Source organism: Amphibalanus amphitrite, unplaced genomic scaffold (genome assembly GCF_019059575.1).
Source record: "Amphibalanus amphitrite isolate SeventyFive unplaced genomic scaffold, NRLGWU_Aamphi_draft 000683F_arrow, whole genome shotgun sequence".
Lineage (NCBI taxonomy): Eukaryota > Metazoa > Arthropoda > Thecostraca > Balanomorpha > Balanidae > Amphibalanus > Amphibalanus amphitrite.
In genome coordinates, this window is record NW_024882177.1 from 306,394 (window position 1) to 326,899 (window position 20,506).

Below are 20,506 nucleotides of genomic sequence, written 5' to 3' on the forward strand. Positions count from 1 at the left end.
TCATCTCGGCCAGTTAGGCTGGCAGACAAAGCCCGGCTCATCTGCCTCGCAGGGAAAGGGTTGTGAGCGGGCGTGGCAAAGTCAGTGTTTGGCTTTATCCTTGGCAGCATTTGTAACCGAGCTGGAAATAAGATGCGACAGGTGAAAGGAGTTGTTCCTTATTTCCCATACCTACGAAGACTACGATGTCTGTTGTTTTACCCTTATCAATGGTCCAATTCTGATTTAGGAACCTGATAAACAAAGCATTTCAATTCATTTACTCTTGCCCGCGTCTTCTAATGAAAGAAAATGGATAAAATCAAGAAAATGATAGGCGAACAAAAATGTGTGCTTGAGTGTAAAGTCTTAACCGTTATTAACCCGCGCCCCGTTGGGGTCTGCCGAGCAACGCGCCCTGCTGGGGGGGGGGGGGGGGGCAATTTGGCCCCCCTAATGCCTGAAACAGACTCTTTCCGCAGTCAGAAAATCGCATGCGAGAGCCTATTCCAATACATGGAAGCACGCTCGCATCAATCGCACGCACCTCCCGAATGCGATTGGTGCGGGAAGAATTATAATTTTTAATTATATATTTGAATAGGCTCTCGCATGCGATTTCCTGAACGCGGAAAGAGTCTGTTTCAGCCTTTAGATCTCGAGGACCACGCAACATAGCGACAAGCGGCAAACGGCGTTGGATACTGGATAGCCCCAACAGGTAACTACCTTGTGCCCCAATTTCATTGACCTAGGTCAAACCGATGACGTCACAGGTCAGGTCAAATGTCGAATTGTCACCGTTTACAGGCATTTCCAAGAACTGCGTTGTAAAATCGAGTAAAACGCATTTCATTGAAAATCATTGATGGGGTTCATTGATCATTGATCATTGATCATTGATTGATGGGATCATTGATGGGGTTCGTCAAACACATATTTTGGTATTTGAGGTCACTGATACCAGGTCAGGTCACAGAGGTCAGGTCACTGAAGGTCACAATATGAAAATATCATGTGATGCATGTTTTATGGTCCATTTTATATGTCAAATGCGATTATGTGGGTCAGGCAGCCTTTGGGGTCAGTTTCGATAATGCTCTGGTGAAGGTCAGGTCAAGGTCAGGTCAAATAAGGTCAAATTTCAAGGTTGATATTTTTGCATAAAATGGGTATCGATTCGATGCAGCTCGTCACGGGGGAGTTTAATAGTGGTCTTTGTTTTGCGCTACGTGCTGTAGCATTGCCAAAAAGTGAGTTCAAAAATTTGACGTCATCAATTTTCGAACAGTTTTTATCGCTTTAACTTGGCCAAAAAAGAGGTATCGATCTAAAAATTGGTATGTAGATAGAAGAGCGCAGGGACTATCACATATATTCCGGCTTTTTCGAAATTCAAAAACTTTTGTTTTTTTTGCGTTTTTCTAAAAAAATCAATTTTTTGATTTTTTTCGGGTCAAAATAGGAAAAAATGAAAATACGAGATAGCAGTTTTGTAGCACCGTTTTTTTCTTTACATGACCATATACAGAACTTTGAAATTGCTAAGTAACTGTAGCTTTGGTGAGCGTTTCAAAAATTTCATGTTTTTTGCTCATTTTTGCTCGAACATGACCTCAGTTTGACCTCAATTACTCCTGACCTAAGGTGACCTAAGACTTGAAATTTTGGTGTGGAGGTGTCAGATTGGTGCCCGGTAAGGTACTGAAAATTTGTCTTGCTATTCAGGAAAAACCTGCCCCCCCCCCCCCCCCAGCGTTTTGGTCTAGATTGGTTTACCCTTCCGTCAGTAGAAAACGTTACGCCGGCCGTCGCTGCCGATTGCCGCGACCCGCGCCTCCCCGTCCCCGTCGCCGTCGGCGTCGGCGCGCTATATTAGGGCATCCATCAGGGCTACTCGGCTGGGATGGGCAGTGTGACGGCGCTCCCTCCCCCTACGACAGAGGCTCGTGTCACCTCACCGACCGAGCACGTGGTCGGCGACACACAAAGACGGCAGGGAGGGGGTCCACGGGGTCAATGCTACCCCGTCACACCCGAGGCAGCGCTGTGTTTAACGGAGTGAGCGGACGCGGATGTAAGACCGACCCAGATGGAGATATTGCTACCCACGTCCATCCACCCACGCGAGGTAATGGTGCTCACATGAACTACTCACGTATTCAAAGTGGTGCAGAAAGGCCAAATTTTCCGCCTGGAACTACATAGGTACAAGATTGGAGCTGACAGACTTCCTTGTAGTTGTCGCTGGTAGACAAAGGCATGAATTTCCACGGCCCTATATGCATTTAATACCAATAGGTGGTTGTAGGCGGGAGCACGAATCACTGAAGGTTCATCCGACGTTGGCACTGCTCATATCCGTTAAATATATGTAACCACACTAGACGGGAACTGACAGTGCTTACGAACCAATATCCTTACCACACCAGACCACAGCAATGCGTCGGCGTGCACTGTGCACTGTGCGTGCTTCTTGCCTCATCTAAAACCCATGTGGAACAATGTGCTCGTACGAGTAGGCTGCTCGTGGTCGGGGCGTAGGCCCAGAATAGCACCGGCCTCACAGAATCCTGCTGAAAATCGATGGCGACGGCACGAACGAACCGACCTATATTGATTGACCTGGTTGACTGGCCGAATGGATAAACTGTCAGGATGGGAGGCACATTTAACTATGATCTTGCCTCTTGATTAGTGCCCTTCATTTGTACTTTGGTGATTGCCAAGCCTGAGCAGGAACTATGGAGCTGAAGCCTTTCATTTTTTATTTAAACCTATGTACTGTGTAGTGTGTACTTTTCAGTGCGGTAGGTACTGGAGGGAGACCTTGCTCTCAGCTGGTGCATTGAATACTCTTGTTTCCGTTTTTCTTACACCTGACTGATGCATAATGTTTCGGTATCTAATAGCTCAACATTACCTCTCGTTGAGCCGTCCCGATTCCAGCTAGCCACTGCGAACCCTTTCGCTTCCCGTCTCCACGACCGTGAGCTCTTCTCCTCCTACTTCAGCCATCGAGAGCCCTGCTTTCTTCCCCCATTGCAGCTACCACGGACCTCTCAATCTCCCGTTGGAACTAGCATGACTCCCTTTATCTCCCATTACAGCCGCTGTGATCCCCCATTTCAGTCACTGTGAACCCTTTTGTCTGCTAATGCATCCGCCGTGAGCCTTCCCATTGCAGCCACGGTGAAGCCCTTTTACCTATTGTTTCAGCCATCGCGACCTAAAGCCGGAAAACCTGCTTCTGGACGAGAAGAACAACATTCGGGTGGCCGATTTCGGCATGGCCTCGCTGCAGCCGGACGGTCATACGCTGGAGACGAGCTGCGGGAGCCCGCACTACGCCTGTCCAGAGGTGATCCGGGTGAGTACAGAGGTTATCATGTGTACCGACATATCCGGAGGTCACCAAACGCCTGTCCAGAGGTCATCCGGGTGAAAACTGACTGTCCAGAGGTCATCCGAGGTCACACATAGGTGCAGAGGCTAGCAGGGTAAGCAGAGGTCATTGCGATTAGATTTTGACATCCAGAGGTCACCAAACGACTGTACAGAGGTCATCAGAGTACCGACGGGACAACCTAGCTACCTTTCTCGTCTTACATATCGACTGCTAAATATGTTGAGTTATCCTGGACGCTAACCAATCAAGATTAAGTCTCATTCTCCGGTTTCAAGTGCGGAAGGCATACTCATGTCACATTGACCAATAATTTTCTAGAGGTGAGCATGCTATCCTCTCTTTGAAGCCTGTCAGGTCTGTAGCCACATATCTTTCCTGGTCATCACAGTAGTCTAGGCAATCTCCCAGCTATCATTTGGGAGCACATTTCACTGACGGCCGCGGTCCGGGTCGTCCATCGTGCCGCGGTCATCCTCAGTGTGCGCGTATGATCAGCATTCAGGCGAGGTCCAACCCTCGGTAGGCGTCGGTTCAGCCTTGTCCAAACGACCGCTGGCAGCGGCGGCCGGCCGCGGCGGCAGCAAAAATGGAAATGAGACGGGCAAATGGTGCGTGATTTCTGAGACGCAAGCACACACGCTGACTAATGTCCAGTGGCTGATTGTCTGCCAGCCCACACCAGCCATTTGTCTCAGTTAACCTGGAAGCGTGACAATTATAAATGATAATTGTGTTAAACGAATTATTAACAATTATTCCATGAATGAATAGCTCATATTTTCTTAAATTTTTTTGGATATTAAACAAAGTTCAAAGCTGAAACAGTCAACAGTGCAAGATGCACTGGATGTGATGCGGAGCAGAGGTTTCTAAAATCACAGGTGCACTTCGCGTGCTTGATAATGACATCGTGATGCGCTTTTTCATCTGTAGGGCCGACATTAGTCGTTTACGGGCCTGAAACTATGCCACCTGGCACCTACTGCACTCGTCACAAACAATCGTTGGGTACGGGGAGCGTGAAGATACTAAGTACTGAGGATGTATTCGGTTACTGTCGACTGTCCAGTAAATCACATCTGATTCAGTCTGGACTTTACCATATTGCATACTTGTAGTACAGATGATTATATATTGGCATCTGTCATCCAATATGGTTGCAGCACGTTGATGTGGTCCTCATGCAATCCACATTCCGCATTCGCCAGGATGTTCATCTGATACGCCTGATGCAGGCATCCTTCTCTGCCTTTGATCTCATCATACCTCGCTCCAGCGACAGGCAGATTTGCCTGCACATTGCACAAGCTTCGGTTCGACCCTCTTTGCCTGAAATTGGTAAATACAATAATATTTTGAATTACTTTCAACCATATGAAATTAAATCACAGAGAACTGCGTCCTGTGATGAGTAAGCCTGTCTGCTTACATTGCTTACTTACATAACCTGAACCAGAATGCTCACGCTGACATGAACTAAAATTATGATATATCATAACTTTAGCTGATAACTCAGCTGCCGATCAGTTCATCAAGCTACCCGTCTGACGCTGTTGTATCGGTCAGCGCAGCGTGGGTGAGTTTGACGTGCCGTGACCTTTAAATGTCCGCCACCGCCGCACCTTTGTTTGCCTTTAGTACACAGGGAGACAGTAGCACGCACATAACCCGTCCAGACTGGTCGGTCGGTCCGCGTAGAAACGTAGCGCCACGGCTGCAAAAACCTGGCAGACGGCGCCGGACGGCTGAAAAACTGACGGCAGGGAGTGGGCGGCGTCCAGGGCAGAGAGTGGGCGGCGACGCTGGTCGTCCCTCGGCACATCGTGACAGGGCAGCTGGCGCAGAGAACTGACCCTCCGTGACGGCTGGTGACCCTCTCCAGAGCCGGGCTCGGGTCAGAGATCCTACACAGATGGAGCCACGCCACCCCGCGCGGAGCTTTTTGTGACATTATTTTGATATTGTTTATCAGACGCTCACTTTGTCAGGTCATAGGATGATGTAAGTAGCACTGAGTGGTGATATGCCGTGAGGAGAAACCGCGTTGCATAGCGCTGTTACATGGGCCGGGGCCGTTTTCACTGATGCTGTCAAGGTGACGTCGCGGGGCGTTGAATTGGATATTAACTTTTTGCTGTGGTCTGGGTGACTTGTAACCAACTGGTTACGTGCTGCTTGTCCTGCCAACAGAGGTCACATCGGACCAAAGGACCTTAGTACAAGGTGAAAGTGCACTGGTTCGCGGGGCGAGACTTTTGTCCTGAGGCGAAGGCTTTTGGTGAGGCCTCGGTATGCAGAGGTCTTTGTGTTTTTTCTTTTTCTTTTGGGGTATATTACATCTGATAACAGTGTTCGTGGTTAGGTAATGACCGTCTCGGTTGAACGCCCCTGAATCACCTTTAACTGGACATGTCATCAGTGCGTTTACATACCTATTGGTGGCTACCATTTTGTTTATTATTTTGTGTAGGATGTATTTTTGTGCTTGTTTTTTTGTTAAATTACAGTTACAGTGTAATTACACTTTCTTCAATAACGTTTTGTTGTTAAGCATTGCGAATTTATAAGTGTTCCAATCAGATAAGTTTAGGTATATAATGGCTTCCAGGAAGTCATGATATTGACGTATTCATTCATTTCCACCAGATACAAACCATCAGTATATTTACATAGGTTCAAGTCTCTCTTGTCACTAAATTTTTCATTGTGCACAATACATATTTTACTGAGGTCCACAGCGACACAGTGCAATGTATCGTTTTGGGCGTTGTGTTTTCACGATCAGGGAAGAATAATAAAACGAACGAAATTATTACACACAAAAGATGAACCCTATCTATCTGATTTAATAAGAAGCGGTGCTTTTCAGAGGCCCATGGCATGGAGTCTAGGGAAAATGTCTGAATTTTTCCTAAACCAGTAAAACGCCTTTTGGGCGAAGAACGAGCGAGCGAGATAGTGAGCCCTGCGGAAGGGCGAGAGGGTGCTTCCAACGGGCTTGCGCAAAGCACCCTTCTAACCGGTCGCTAGCGGTGTGCCAAATTTGAGCGCAATCGGCCCAGCCGTTCCTGAGATCTGGAAGCGGCATTCTGCACGTGCGCACGTGCAAACGGGGTCCAAAATGACTTTTGCACGGCACCCTACTAACTGGTCCCCAACCGTGTACAAAATTTGAGCGCAATCGGCCCAGCCGTTCTCGAGATCTGGAAACGCCCCCTGCACGTGCGCACGTGCAGTAGCACCCTAACCGCAACACATGGGAATGCATTGCCTGGTGGGTGCCTACCTGTATGCCAAGTTTTAGCGAAATCGCCCCAGTAATTACCGAGTTACTGAAATGGGAACAAATTTGGCACCTCTTATTGTTGTATTTTGCACGTGCACTGAGGGTGACCCACATGCATTGAGAGTATCCTATTTTGGGTAGAAGGGATGCCGCTACCCTAAAAAAATTACCGCATGTCAATCGCCCAAGCGGCTGCTGAGATATGAGCCTCTCAAAATCACTACTTTTGCAAAACAGCTTGAACACCCTTGACTTTTCACGTGGCACGTGCCACGACGGTCACTGAGATGTATCAAAAGTAGTCAATTACGGGGTAGAAAGGATGGGGCTACCCAACAAAAAAGACCGCAGGCCAATCGGTCCAGCGGTTGCTGAGATATAAGCCTCTCAAAAGCGTTACAGGCCGGGCCGGGCCGGGCCGGGCCGCTCATACTGAGATTTTTCCGTTATATTGAAAAGACTCACTTCGCTCGCTGCGCTCGCTCGCTCGTAATTATTTATTGTAAATGGCTTATTTCGGTGAATCCCTATCTCTTTTGACGCTGAAAGCACATAATTCATAAATATACCTTTTTTGTGGGAAAAAGTCAGCAGCATCAAAATGTTTATTGGACTGGTTAGACGCATAATATTCAGTTAAAGGTGTCTTTGATTTTCACGATCCCGTCAAAATATTTTGTTTCTCATGAGTAAACAATCGAGTGAAATCGATTGGTGTTTAAGTTGTTCAGTGAACATAATTAATTTTCTACTATTTTAAAACATCAACTATTTTCTGCCCGCAATGTTTACATCCGCTTGCCTTATGTTTTTTCGTTCTCAATTATTATTTTCAAAAGGCCTTACTATATTCTCTCTCCCCTCTCCCTCCCTTCCTCTCCCCCCCCCCTCTCTCTCTCTCTCTCTCTCTCTCTCTCTCTCTCTCTCTCTCTCTCTCTCTCTCTCGTGTGCTTTGTAATGACTAGATAAATCCCAGTCCTCTGTTCGGCTGCCGGAGGCCGTCCCATCTCTGCCCGGACCAGAACTACCTCATCGTTTGCTCGCTGCTCGTTCTGCTCTCAGCTGGACGCGTTTTTCGGCGGTGCTCTGCGCGGTTTTTGCGCCCGCCAGCGGCGCTGGAGGTCGGTTTTTCTCCGGCGCCGGCTGACTGGCACCATCGCGATGGTGTCGTCGACCGAACTGGTTACTAGGCGGGCTCGACTGGTGACTTTAGACACTAGACAGTCACCAGTCTGGATAGGAGTCGGTAAATGTCGCTCCCGCCCGACCTTTGGATGTGCGTCGTGCGAGGAGCGACCGTCAGCCAGGCTGCGGTAGCGACGGCGTCGGGCCTCGGGGATTGGTTAGGCTGTGCCGCAGGGCGGCCGTGCTGTGCGGGCTAGTCTACCACTCCAGTCACCTGTCTGCCCGAGCGAGCGGCGCGGTGGCCTGGAACACGGTGTTCCAGTGAGGTCTTAGACTCCATCCTAAAGATGCTTCTAGAGAGGAGACTTTTCTTCTAGAGTTTCCTCATTGGGGAATAGTAGATCACTTGTTTATGATCCGTAATGGAGTGTTTTAATCAGGGACGACTTATACTCCTATGATATAAAACTGATAAGTTTACAGCTCGTTTGGCCGCATTTTCTCGGATACTGTCATTATGTAACCAACATTTCATGGAATGTTTCATTACGATGACAACACACGTGTTTTGGTGCTGAAACGGTCACCATGTTCAATCTGTGATGTTGCAATGCGAGTCGAGTGCCGATAAACAAATCCGATATAAGGTGAGTCAGGATCATAACAAGCGTGAGTGCGCTGGCGAGGTGTGCTTGGCCGCTTGTTTACAGGAGGCCCATGTTGACACCGGCCGCTGCCGCGGTCTCCGAGTGACGACAGTCGCGTCCGCCCTCCCCCGGTCGCGGTGGTTTGTCTCCAATGCAGTGGCGGTGAGCAGCGCGAGGTCTGTCTCCGGTGGGGATGGCCAGTGAGCAGCAGCACAGCTTCGGCGGGAGGGGAAGGGCCAGGGGCGGTGGGCAACAACAGGCCCCTCTCTCCGGGGGGAGGGAGGGGGAGCACGTTTTCTATCTCCGGTGGGCTGGTGGTTGGCAGGGTGGCCCCCTGTCTCCGACTGGTGACCAGAATCGCTGATGCCCACAGTAGCCTGCCAGTGCTACGATCGCACAACACTCGGCATGCACCGTGGTGATAGGAGCAGCAGCATCTGCTCGGACACCGTCACGCCAGTGTCGCGTGGTGTTGTTTTTGCTCAGAGACTGGCGATGTTTTGGTTCTCCATGTGCCCAGTGAGGGGCTCTGCTTTTAATCTCAAATTGCCAGAGATGCGAGTGGGTCTGCTCACTAATGAAGGTTTGCTCCCTAACTATTTTCTTGAACAAAAAGTCTCAAATATCGCTGAAGCAAAATCTTAATGAACTGAAGCAATAGCGCCGTCGTTGCTGCAAGTTCCAAGCTTATCTCTAAGCCTGGAAACAAAGGCACCAACATTACGACGAAATCTACTCTCATACAGACCTTAACAGAACAATACATTGGCCACTAACGTCTTGCGGAACGTGGTCGCCAGCCCTTCCACACAGCAGCGACGGAAACACAATCGCTGGCGGCGACACCGCCTGAATTATTCATGCCCGGCCGCCATCATTTTTCAGTCCGGAGTCGCGGCCGGAGCCGGACGGAAGCCGGCGAGCCGCCGCCCACTGCTGGCCCGTGCCGCAGCGGACTGCACCGCGCGCGACCCTGACCGGGTACCTCAGACCAAACCTATTCTGTCCGAGATGACTCTGTACTGCCAGCAGTTGGACTGAGCCCAGTGACGGCTCACTCGGCGACACGGCGCGGTTTGGACGGCACTCAGCCGCCGCCACATGCATACCCCGCCGCACTGTTATCGCCAATAATGCGGCAGGGTTTATTCATGAGCTGTTATGAAGGGTGTCCGCTGCGGCATGGCAGATGAGCAGCTGTCGAGCCATGGCCATCTCGACGACCGCCTGCGTCACTGCTGAGAATAGGGAGTGACATGGCGGGGCGACCGTCGGCAAGGAACAACCATCCTTCCATGGCCCGTCCTGTGCAGCGTGACTCCGGGGAGTTCGTCAATAACGAGAAGGAGAGGGAGAGAAATAATAGAAGAGGGAGGCAGGAAGAAAATAGAAGAGAGAAAGAGAACGAAAAGGAGACGAGTGAGCCGGACAGAGGAAGGGAAGGACGGGCCCCGCGCGAAAGGGCTCCCGAGTTGGCCGTCGAGACGCCTTTCCACGCCTTCTGAAGGCTGTGCCGCGTTGACGAACGGAATCTAGTGAAAGGAGAGACGCCAAACTCAGACGCACTGCTTGTGACGCGTCATTAGGCACCGGTAGAGCCCCTAAGTGGCGCTTTTAGATGCGGCGACTGGCTCGATATTTGATTGAGTCTGCCTTTTTGGTGCTGTGCTGCGGACTGCGGTTGCGTCGGGGTGTCTTATTTCACTTTTCATATCCCAACACCATTATTTTCTCTGCAACTACAAGGCATCCTCATGCGGCTGGAACAGTGTTGAGAGTATGCTGCTTTACCACTCCGGGGAGTTTGCCAATAGCAAAAGAGTGTGAGAGATAGAGAGAGAGAGAGAGAGAGAGAGAGAGAGAGAGAGAGAGAGAGAGAGAGAGAGAGAGAGAGAGAGAGAGAGAGAGAGAGAGAGAGAGAGAGAGAGAGAGAGAGAGAGAGAGAGAGAGAGAGAGAGAGAGAGAGAAAGAGAGAGAGAGAGAGAGAGAGAGAGAGAAAGAGAGAGAGAGAGAGAGAGAGAGAGAGAGAGAGAGAGAGAGAGAGAGAGAGAGAGGGGAAAGGGAGATCGTTCCGCTGTTGCCTGTCGGTCTGTCTTATGCGAAATGATCCACCACGTGTGAAGGAGCCGTCAGTCAAGCTGAAGTGCCACTGTGAGTCAAATGGAGGAGATAATTTTCCGGCTTGGCAAAATGACCGACTCCGGAAGGGCGGGACACCGTACCACACTGTCCGGGGCGGCCGAGGCGGGCACGGCTGGTGGTCGGACCAAGTTAAGTCACCAAAGGCCGTGGACTGACGTGGGTGACTGATGACGTCATTTACGGCGACCACCGGATGTGGCGTGGTCTTTGAATCCGGTAGACCATTGGCTCGCGCCGGAAATTGGCTTTGTCTGGTGGCACGGGTCGGTGGCCGCTTTGTGGCCAACTCTGCGCCAAATGGGGGCCGGATTGCTCCCCTGCGCCGGGCGCTTATGGCACGCCCGTATCTACTTAGGACAGCGCTGGGCGCGGGTTGATTGCGCGGGGTCGGGATGGAGGTGTTGGGGGGGGGGGGGATGGGGAGAGGAGGAGGGCTGCTGCCGCTGGTAGGCATTGCCGCCTCTGTGACGGGTCTGCCTGCAGAGAGCTGAGGGGCAGACGCAGCCAATTTGTGGCTGGTGATGTGCCCCAGTGCTGACTAGTTGTGCACACAGAAAAATATTGACACCGTTAGCGGTGTAATTGCACAGTACATATCTGAGCACTTGAGGAAAGTCCCTTCCCCGCTTAAATTACTCGCGCTTCCAAATGAACACCAGGAAGAAGGTAATAGAACACTGTTAGGAGGGTTGGGTGTTTTACTACATGTAGCAAAACACCCAACCCTCCTAACAGTGTTCTATTACCTTCTTCCTGGTGTTCATTTGGAAGCGCGAGTAATTTAAGCGGGAAGGGACTAAATTAACTTTCCTCAAGTGCTCAGATATGTACTGTGCAATTACACCGCTAACGGTGTTAATATTTTTCTGTGTGTGGATGCATTCTTTGGCCAATTATTCGATTATTTTATTATCATTGTCTGAAGGTCTGTCTGTAACATGACGAATTTTATTTATATGCGCATTGTCTATGTACATCTTAAGTGATATTTACATTTTCTGATCCATTCATTTGCAGCGTCCTATTTATAAGGCATAGTTGAAGTCATAATTCATTGTTCCCGCACCTGGTGTAACTGATTTTCCCTCGTGACCTTCACAAATGGTGCCGACGTTCGGCGCCCCACGAATAGATTATGGAAATCCGTGCGCTAATATCGATGCTACGCTCCTCGTTCCGTGCATCAACGCAAGCCTTTCGACGTTCAGTCAGGTCTGCCGCTCACAGTTCAGTGCGTAGAATTCTGCTGCTTCCAATGAAGAAAGCGACAAAGTATTCCAGCATTCCACCTCACTTAACCATTTATAAGTCACCGGCTCTATAAGTAACTCTCAACATTCAGTCTGAAAAGTAGCCTTCTCCCCACCCTCGGACGGGTCTCGGCGTCTGCAGCTGGTCCGCTTCCCCTGCCGTGCCGCGCACAGCGTCTCGGCTGGCCTCCCGATGAGTCATCTCAAAGCTGACTGGGCTCCGAGGGGCCGACTCTGCCGAGAAAATCAATCGACTAGGAAACTCTCTGCAGAGTTACCAAGCACGAGATGGTGTGGGATGCTTGTGCCTCTTGGCGGTCTGTCTTGGCTAGACACTTAGACAGGTATCAGAGGGGTACTACCAGCAATATGTTATTGATCGATAACCTCCCCCCGTCTCTCTCCTGAATAACACCACTGTTCTCCTCCCACGCTCTCCCTCCTCTCGGGAAGAGCGGCCGCGCGCGGCACTCCCGTTCGGGCACGTGCGGCTCGTTTCACGCGCTGCGCGGCCGCCGCTCGTCCGGTGTGACGCGGTGCGCTCCGCCGGCGCCCTCACGTCGTCACATGACTGATGACGGCGCCGTCTCGGCCGGCACTCCGGTCGGCTCCGAGCGGCTCGATAAGGCCCAACTCGGCCGGTGCCTCCCCCGAGGCTGGCCGCCGCCGTCTTCACGGATGGTAAACAGCACCCCGCGTCGCCGCCGACGACGGTAGCGACGGCAGCGACGGCGCCGCTCGCGTGTGCCTCTAATAACGACGACGTGAGCGGGGCTTCCCGATACTGTAGGTGATTGCGGAGTCGAGGCGACGCGCGACGACGACGGCGGTTGGGGTAACGAGAAGCGACCGACAAGACGGTGATGGGGTGACTTAGTTGGCGGAACCCCTCTTTGCTGTGTTCCTCAGATAACAAACATGGCGGATGTGTCGGAGCACCGCGATAGCTGCCTCAATAATCAGTACGGAGCGGCGAGTCTGGCCGCGTGACGTGTGCAGAGAGCAAATGATAATGAGTGCGTCTGTGACGCCTGAACGTTGCAAGGAACTGCTGCTAGCCCCTTCCTCACCCCCCACCCAAAGCGCGAGCGGCTCGATCGCAACCGAAATCCCACGACGATGACGGCAGCCCACAGGGCGTGCCGGCTGTCAGTGGCATTTCTCATCATTTGTTCAACGGAGAGAGATGGCTGATGTCCGACGTTCCGACGAATTTAATCTGGCCAGAAATAGTGCAGCCTGCCCCCGGCTGAGCCATTCCAAGCGGGGCTGCGCATTTGGGCGGAGGTGTCCCTCGCTGATCCATTCCATACACCCATGGAGGCCAGGGATAGGGAGGTCTTCTTCCGGTGACCGTGGCGGTCGTCCCCCACTTCCGGTAACAATGGCGGATATTTTCTACACTCCTTTGAGAGAAAGGGGCAATTGACTATCCAATTCATGTTGGATACGCCATTGATACCCAGACTAGAAGTGAAAAAGTACTTGACGGAATGACCCTCCCATGTTGCCTGCTGGCTCCGCCACTGACACCAGAGCCTCTTAGTGGCGCCGCTCACAAGGTCAAAGTCTGCACGGGAACAGATCACGAGTCACCGCCCCCGGGCGGCGCGCCAGCCTCACCCAGATACCGCCGGGGCGGGGAGAGGCGGCCAGTGACGGCCCGGGCAGTGAGGGGTCTCTGTGTGCCAGAGAGAAAGTGGACAGAGTGAGAGACCGGTGCGCTCTGTGTCTGCAGTGGAGTGCCTGACTGGTCAGCAGATTGACACGGACTGTCAGTGAGACCCGGTGCTGTCAGTGACCATGGACGGCGCATCCGACGGGCCCGGGCCGGTCGAGACGAGTGGCGCCGCCCGCTCCGACCCGCGCCACGGCCCCGATAACAGTGCACCACACCGCGCCGACTCCAAGCCTGACGTCACCCAGCCGGCCGGCCGCGCCACCTCGCGGCTCAGCTGGCGTGACGTCATCGTCATCGCCAACGTCGTCACGGGCAACCTGCTGTTCAGCAGCGTGGCCTCCATGATTGTGCCGTTCTTCCCGACCGAGGCCGAGCGGCGGGACGTGCCGCAGACCTGGGTGGGCGCCGTGTTCTCGGCACACGCCGTAACCATGCTGGTGACGGCGCCGCTGGCCGGTCGAGCTGTCCCAGCGCTCGGCGTGGCGCGCGTGTTTCAGCTCGGACTGGCACTGACCGGCGTGGCTACTGTAGGGTTCGGCCTGGTTGACCGGATTGATTCCCAGACAGGGTTCATTGCAGCCAGCACGGCGGCACGCGTAGCGGAGGCGCTCGGCACGGCAGCTGCGTACACAGCCGGCTGCACCATCATCGCCAACCAGTTCCCGCAGCGGGTGCACTTTCTGTTCGGACTCGGGGAGACCATGGTGGGCGTGGGGATGGCTGCCGGTCCGGCGCTGGGGGGCCTCCTGTACGCCGCCGGCGGCTACAGCGCGCCGTTCTACGCGCTGGGCGGCGTCACGGTAGCGGCTGCTGTGCTGAGCTGGTGCTCGCTGCCGGCGCTGAGCGGCGCCCCCCAGCAGCCGGCCGGCGGCGCGCAGCTGCTGCGCCTGCTGCGCTGTCCCGAGGTGGCTCTGAACGTGGCCACTGTTATCACCGTGTCTGCGGGCTACACGGCGCTGCGTCCCGGTCTGGCGCCGTTCGCCGCCGCCCGGCTCGGCGTCTCGGCCGAGCAGCTGAGTCTCTACTTCCTGCTAGCCGGCGGCATGTACACTCTAACCGGTCCTCTGGTCGGGAAGCTCTGTGACCGACTGGGCAGCACCTACCCTCTGATGGCGGTGGCGCTGGCGCTGGCGGCGGTAGGCCTGGCGCTGTTCTGTCCGCCGGGTCTGCCGCCCAGCCGGCCGCTGCTCGTCACCGGTATGACGGTCCGAGAGCTGTTCCTCGGCGGCGCGCTCATCCCGACGTTCGGTAACCTCCTTCACGCGGCGCTGACCGCCGGCCTTGCCGACACCGTGGCCACGCAGGCGCTGGTGTCTGCCGTCTGGGCGGCATCGTTCTCCGTGGGCAGTGTCGTCGGCCCGCTGGCCGGTGGCCTGCTCACGGACGCCGCCGGCTTCTCAGCGGCAGTGGACGTGTTCAGCGCTCTGGTGCTGCTGATGGCACTGCCGGCGCTTGCGATGGCCTGCGCGCAGGGCCGGCGGGCCATCAGTCTGAAGGAGACACCAGCAGACACTGAGGGGGAGAAGTCTGCAGTGGACGAGAGTGCAGAGCTGACAGATCGCACCCCGCTGGTGTAGTAGCCATAGAAGACTTCGACGGGACGGCTAACGGCACGCAAAGCGCACACTTTTAGTTACCGCATCGGTAACCTTCGTGGGAAAATATCAATGAGCCCTTCGTAGTTGCTGCTATCATACTGTCTGCGTCATTGTTGCGCTTTCTGCATCTCCTGTTCTGTTGTCTGACTGCGCCCGTATACTGACTCCCTCGCGCTATATTCTCTGACCTGCAGCCCTCGGAATGGATCCCAGTGGGTTAAATCACGACTGGATGCTAATACATGAAACTCATCTCTCGTCGCCTTGGCTGGCGGAGACTGTCATTTTGTTCACTGTATGTACACGGCTGAAAGAGAAGGCTTTTCCGATCTGTCGCGATTTCTTTGCAGGTTTTAATTGATTTAAAAAACACATTTGCATGTTATAACGTCCTTTGTACATACACATAGGCTGCATATGTAAAAAAGAACATATCGAAAAGCAAGTGGTTGTCTGTTTTATTTGTCTAAACAAACATACCCAGTACCCACCTGCGCACGGCCGACCAAACGCACCATTTCCTGAACCTGCTTTCTTTCCATAGCGTCTGACATCTGCGCTTGATACGAGCCTTCTTTCTGTTTTGATAGTCCTTGTAGTTCTGGCATATGTGTTTGGGCCTACCAGCCTGTACCATGCTGGATAGTTCCAGCTTTGCTTCTTTAGTCCGGTCAATTCGAAACAACGTGAGGTACTTATATTCATGATGGCTGTGCTGTTAATGGAATAATGAATTACCGTATAACGATATCGTGCAATAATTACATATCGTAGATAAATTTTTCGGTCAGGGACACGATACTTCCCGCCTGTCGCTGACAAAGCGCGGCTGACATCCGCCCTGCCACCACCGACGCGGGCGGCCCGACTGCAATCAATACGCGGCCACCAAATCGGAAAACAGTCTGGGAGCCGACCGGTGTGTGGTCCGCGTGTGACCGTGATCTCTCCCCTCCCTCCCCTCCCCTGCCCTCCCTCCCGCTGGCCGGTCCCGGCTCTGTAAACAAGTCCTCGGTCACGCCACAACCCGATCGCTGAGTGAGACTGTGTGTTTGTGTGTATGGGGTAGGAGTGCCATTACTGGGTGAGGCAGTGTGGTTGTTATGGAGACTCTCGTTTCACCAAGGTCAGGGTCAAAGCACCACGACGCACGGCTTCTTTAGTTGTTTTGTTTAGTGTAACTGCGCCAAACAACAGCTTCAGAATTATCGGATTGTTTTGAGCGATATAACGAATAAAGCAAAGCTTTCCCAACTATAAACGCATTACCTGCCTCTATGCCCGGCGACCAGAAGTGGTTGATCCTGTCTTCTGCTCCCAGTAATAAACACCGCTCTATGTAGAATGTTATGTCCGCTCTCACCACCCAGCCCCATCTCGCCCGTCCCAGCCGCCCGCCGGAGATCGGCAGCGGCCTGCATTGCGGCTAATTGTTTGCCCGCTAAATGACACGTAGTGGCGGTATGGGGCTAATCGGTGTGGCAGTGACAGCGGCCAGACGGGCAGCCACCCGCGGGCGCTGGTGACAGGAGCCACTGCCGGCGACCTGACCTGGCTGGTGACACAGCACCTTGGATTGCTAACGGTTACAGGTCACTGCCACTGTCACTGGTTTGTATGCCCGATCAATTCAAGGTTCTCAAACTACCTGCATAATTTCCGGTTCGTATATTTCGATCAGTGAGATAATTTTCGCTTAGCTCAGGTGAGTATCGAAGTTTTCCCGATTCGGCATCGAAAGTCTGTTGAAAATGATGCATCTCACCACCAGAGGTCAAAAAAACTTATTTTGTGTCACCTACAAAATTTTTCAACCCCCTTTGTGTCCCCTGCCCCCGGAGGCCAGATAAGTGTTGCAATAGGGTGGTAAAATTGGAAAAATTCTAGGATTCATAAGGCCAATGTTAATGTTAGCGTCACCAATGTTAGTGTGGCCCTAAACCTGGATAATGTATTACAGTGTCCCAAATTTGTTGATTTGGGTGGGAAATACTGAGATTCATTTGCCACTCTCACCACCAATTTCTAAGAGCAATTAACCACTCTCAGCCAAAAACACCTTGTTACCTCAAAAGGCAGTTCAGGTGTGGTGGACTTGGACAAGTGGACAGGTGTGGTGGACTGAGTTGTGTGGATACTTGGAGTTGGTTTATGATCATAGATACTCATGGATAAAAATAAATGCTATTGATCTTTTCTCACTATTTTTGTATCTATTCTAACCAGCAGTTTCCACCCTCTACCCCTTTTTGGTGGATAATATCCCCCTCTGACACCCCAGCCAAAACTCAACTTTGGGACACTGAATGCATGTGTAACTAATCTTGTGCAGATGCATTTAAGAATTGCTGACATTCTATTTTACATTTTTCCATAATACATTTACATTTGTGTTCTATATGGTCGGATTTCACACCTGTTATGACATAACAAATAATAGGTGCCTATGTATAATACAATATCCTACCTATGCAACATGTTGCAAAAGGTTCCTTTTCCACATCAAGGCCACTAATATTGTTAAACCAAAATTCTAATCATTAGATTTTTGGTACTAGTATACAATAAGTCAAAATAAAATAGGTGTAGGTGCTAGGTAGTATGCTTTGTATGCTTCGGAGCTGCTTGTCGGTTGGCAGGTTTAAGGAAGGAAGTTGTAACTTGTAGGTACAGGTATAAGGTAGAAGGTATAGATAGGCTGTAGGCTGGTAGGTAATAGGTGGTAGGGTAGAAAGTAAGATTAGGTTAGGTAATGATGTTTTTCTTTCATTCAGACTTCTTTAACACTTACGCAAGAGTAAAAGAGTAGAAGTCGGAATGAAGTAAAAACAATTAAGCCTGAGCCAAACTCACATAACTACTAACCTACAACCTACCTACAACATACCAACACAAAGCAGAAAACCTACCAGCCTACAACCTCCCAGCTTACAATCTACATACCACCCTACATTTTTTCGGAGTCCTTGGACTGGTATACTTTTACCAGCTCATGAAAATTGAAATTTGTGCTCTTCTAGGGCTCAACAAATTAAAATCAAAATGAAAGTTGTGTCAATATTTACAGTAAAAACATCTATTCATTGACAACTTTGGCAAGTGTTTCAAAATCAGGCAACAAATCCACACAGCCTTGCTTTTGATGCCCACCGGGCTAGCGTTGTTATATCCAACTTACAAGTACCTAAATCAGCAAAATTAGACAACCCAAGATTCCTTACTTCCAGTGTTATGTCCTGCCTTGCTTAAAACAGAAAAAAAAATCATAACCACAATCAAACCACAATACAACAACGCAGCTTTCATCACAGCGCCAGTCCCTTTCTTGAAAGCATTCAAACTTGTTTGAAAATTGGACCGGACAGCACTGAGCGCTACTCGCGAGAGTCCACTCCTGTTTTGCTACGTGTTCATGATCACGGCATACCTCTCATAGACGTGCGCCGAAAAGGCCCGCTCAAAATCTTTGATGCGTTGGCTCCTGGGGCCTACAAAATCCACAGTGAAGGCTCCCTTGCGGCTGGGGCGTTAGCTCAGCGTTGTCCCCTCGTGTCACCAGCATCCGATTGGTTCGCTCAGGGTTATTCTCGCCGCGGATTGGCTGGTTAGTCTGTTCGCTAGCAGTGCGCGAAAACGCCGTCAACAAATGCGATGCAGTGCGTTCACCATTTTCGTGACTTTGTCACCAAATGTCTCTGGTGCCTGTCAGCTTCTGTCGCCTACAATGTAAGCGAGTAGGAAGTTTTTTTTTACCTCTGCTCACCACTGCTAATGACATGTGTTTCTAGATGTTAGGTAGGATCTATGCTGGCAATGCAGCTCTACTTGTGCCATGTGTGTGTGCTCACTGCGAGAAACTCACGTCTTACAGTCGCTGTCTGTGACATCGAAAGATAGGAGATTCAGACCTCTCACTGCGATATCGCTCCTTGCTCCCACTGAGATGAGGAAGCTCACATTTCACTCTTCTTACCCCCACAGGGTAAAAAGTTTTCCTTCAATGTCTCACTGTGTCTTCAACCCTCGTTCCCCACAGGATGAAAACAAAGAAGCCCACCTCTCACTGTCACTCCTCCCTTCTACAGGGCGAAAAGTACGACGGCCGGCGGGCGGACGTGTGGTCGTGCGGCGTCATCCTCTACGCGCTGCTGGTCGGAGCGCTGCCCTTCGACGACGACAACCTGCGGCAGTTGCTGGAGAAGGTGAAGCGCGGCACGTTCCACATCCCGCACTTTGTGCCGCCCGACTGCCAGAACCTGCTGCGGGGGATGATCGACGTCAATCCCGAGACCCGGCTGAAGGTGAGTGACAAGCCGTGATCGCCACGCTGTTTGTGGAAGACTTGTGATGTCGATGCAGACACGCATACATACATACATATTACATACATACATGCACGCGACCAAGGTTCGCGAGCCGGTGACGGTCTCCTGTAGGTCTTACTGGTCGCTGCCATTGGTCAACGATCATCATAGTGAGTCGTAGATTATCTGTCGTAGGTCGACGGCCACCTACAGCAGGTTGTGGATCACCTTGCGTAGGTCGTATAGGAAGGCAGTCCGGTACTTGGTGGTCGGTTGAGGTTCAAGGTAGCGACAAGTAAGAAGTAGTTTGTATTGTAATCATGTAGCAACAAATGAACACATCAACAACTAATAAGCCATGCGCTGGACAGTTGGATGCTGAACAGTGCACATAGTTAGAAATTTAAAGGAGTAAGAGTATCCTGACAATCGAGACGTAATTATAAGTCGGCAGAAGACATGACTCACATAAATAGCTGAAGATCAAAGCCTCGAGGATGAAAGCGAAGTGGTCGCGTAGTAACTATTCGAAAGGTAATCGAGTTTTCAATGAAAGGGTCGGACAAATTTTCGATTAGGTCACGAAGATGGGACTGCTTTTATTGGTTCATATAAACTACGAGGCCATTATATAAACGCTCTCATTATTTGAACATAAGAATGCTGAAATGCCATAGCACTGGGACTTTTGTGTTTTGCATGAAGCCTGTTCTCTTTCATCATAATATACTCTGAAGATTTTTTACCGTAAGCTAGAGTATGTGAGATATAACAGCACCTCTGAATATTTTTCTTTTCTGGATGTGTCAGGATCCCTGTCCAGTACCCATGCAAAAACAGGATTGTGTCGGGCGGGCGGACTTAGTTACATGTAGTGCAGCAGTTGAGATACTGTAACGGCGAGCCCCGAGAGGATACACTGGTATGGGTTGTATTGCTTGCGAATACTTGACATAATGCTGTCCTATAAAAGCTCAATCATTTTATGAAGCCTTAGATAACTCCATAATTATATTGCTATGAATATTTAAGTGCATTTCTTGAAATCGTAAGAAGGAAGTTAAAGTAATCAGAGTCAGTAAAAC

At 51.2% G+C, this 20,506-nt stretch overlaps 2 protein-coding genes across 2 annotated transcripts in view; both read left to right on the top strand.

Moving 5' to 3' along the window:
• The window catches only part of LOC122364555 (serine/threonine-protein kinase BRSK2-like), an 88,000-nt gene that overhangs the window by 40,638 nt on the left and 26,856 nt on the right, over nt 1-20,506 (top strand). Inside the window, exons 5-6 of the mRNA XM_043335052.1 lie at nt 3,199-3,349; nt 19,203-19,418. Coding sequence (XP_043190987.1) covers nt 3,199-3,349; nt 19,203-19,418 — 367 coding nt within the window. The remainder of the gene's footprint in view (nt 1-3,198; nt 3,350-19,202; nt 19,419-20,506) is intronic.
• LOC122364554 (MFS-type transporter SLC18B1-like) lies at nt 13,501-15,391 on the top strand. Its single transcript, XM_043335051.1, has one exon. It carries the CDS (start codon nt 13,642-13,644, stop codon nt 15,094-15,096), a length of 1,455 nt encoding a protein of 484 aa, XP_043190986.1. The 5' UTR covers nt 13,501-13,641; the 3' UTR covers nt 15,097-15,391.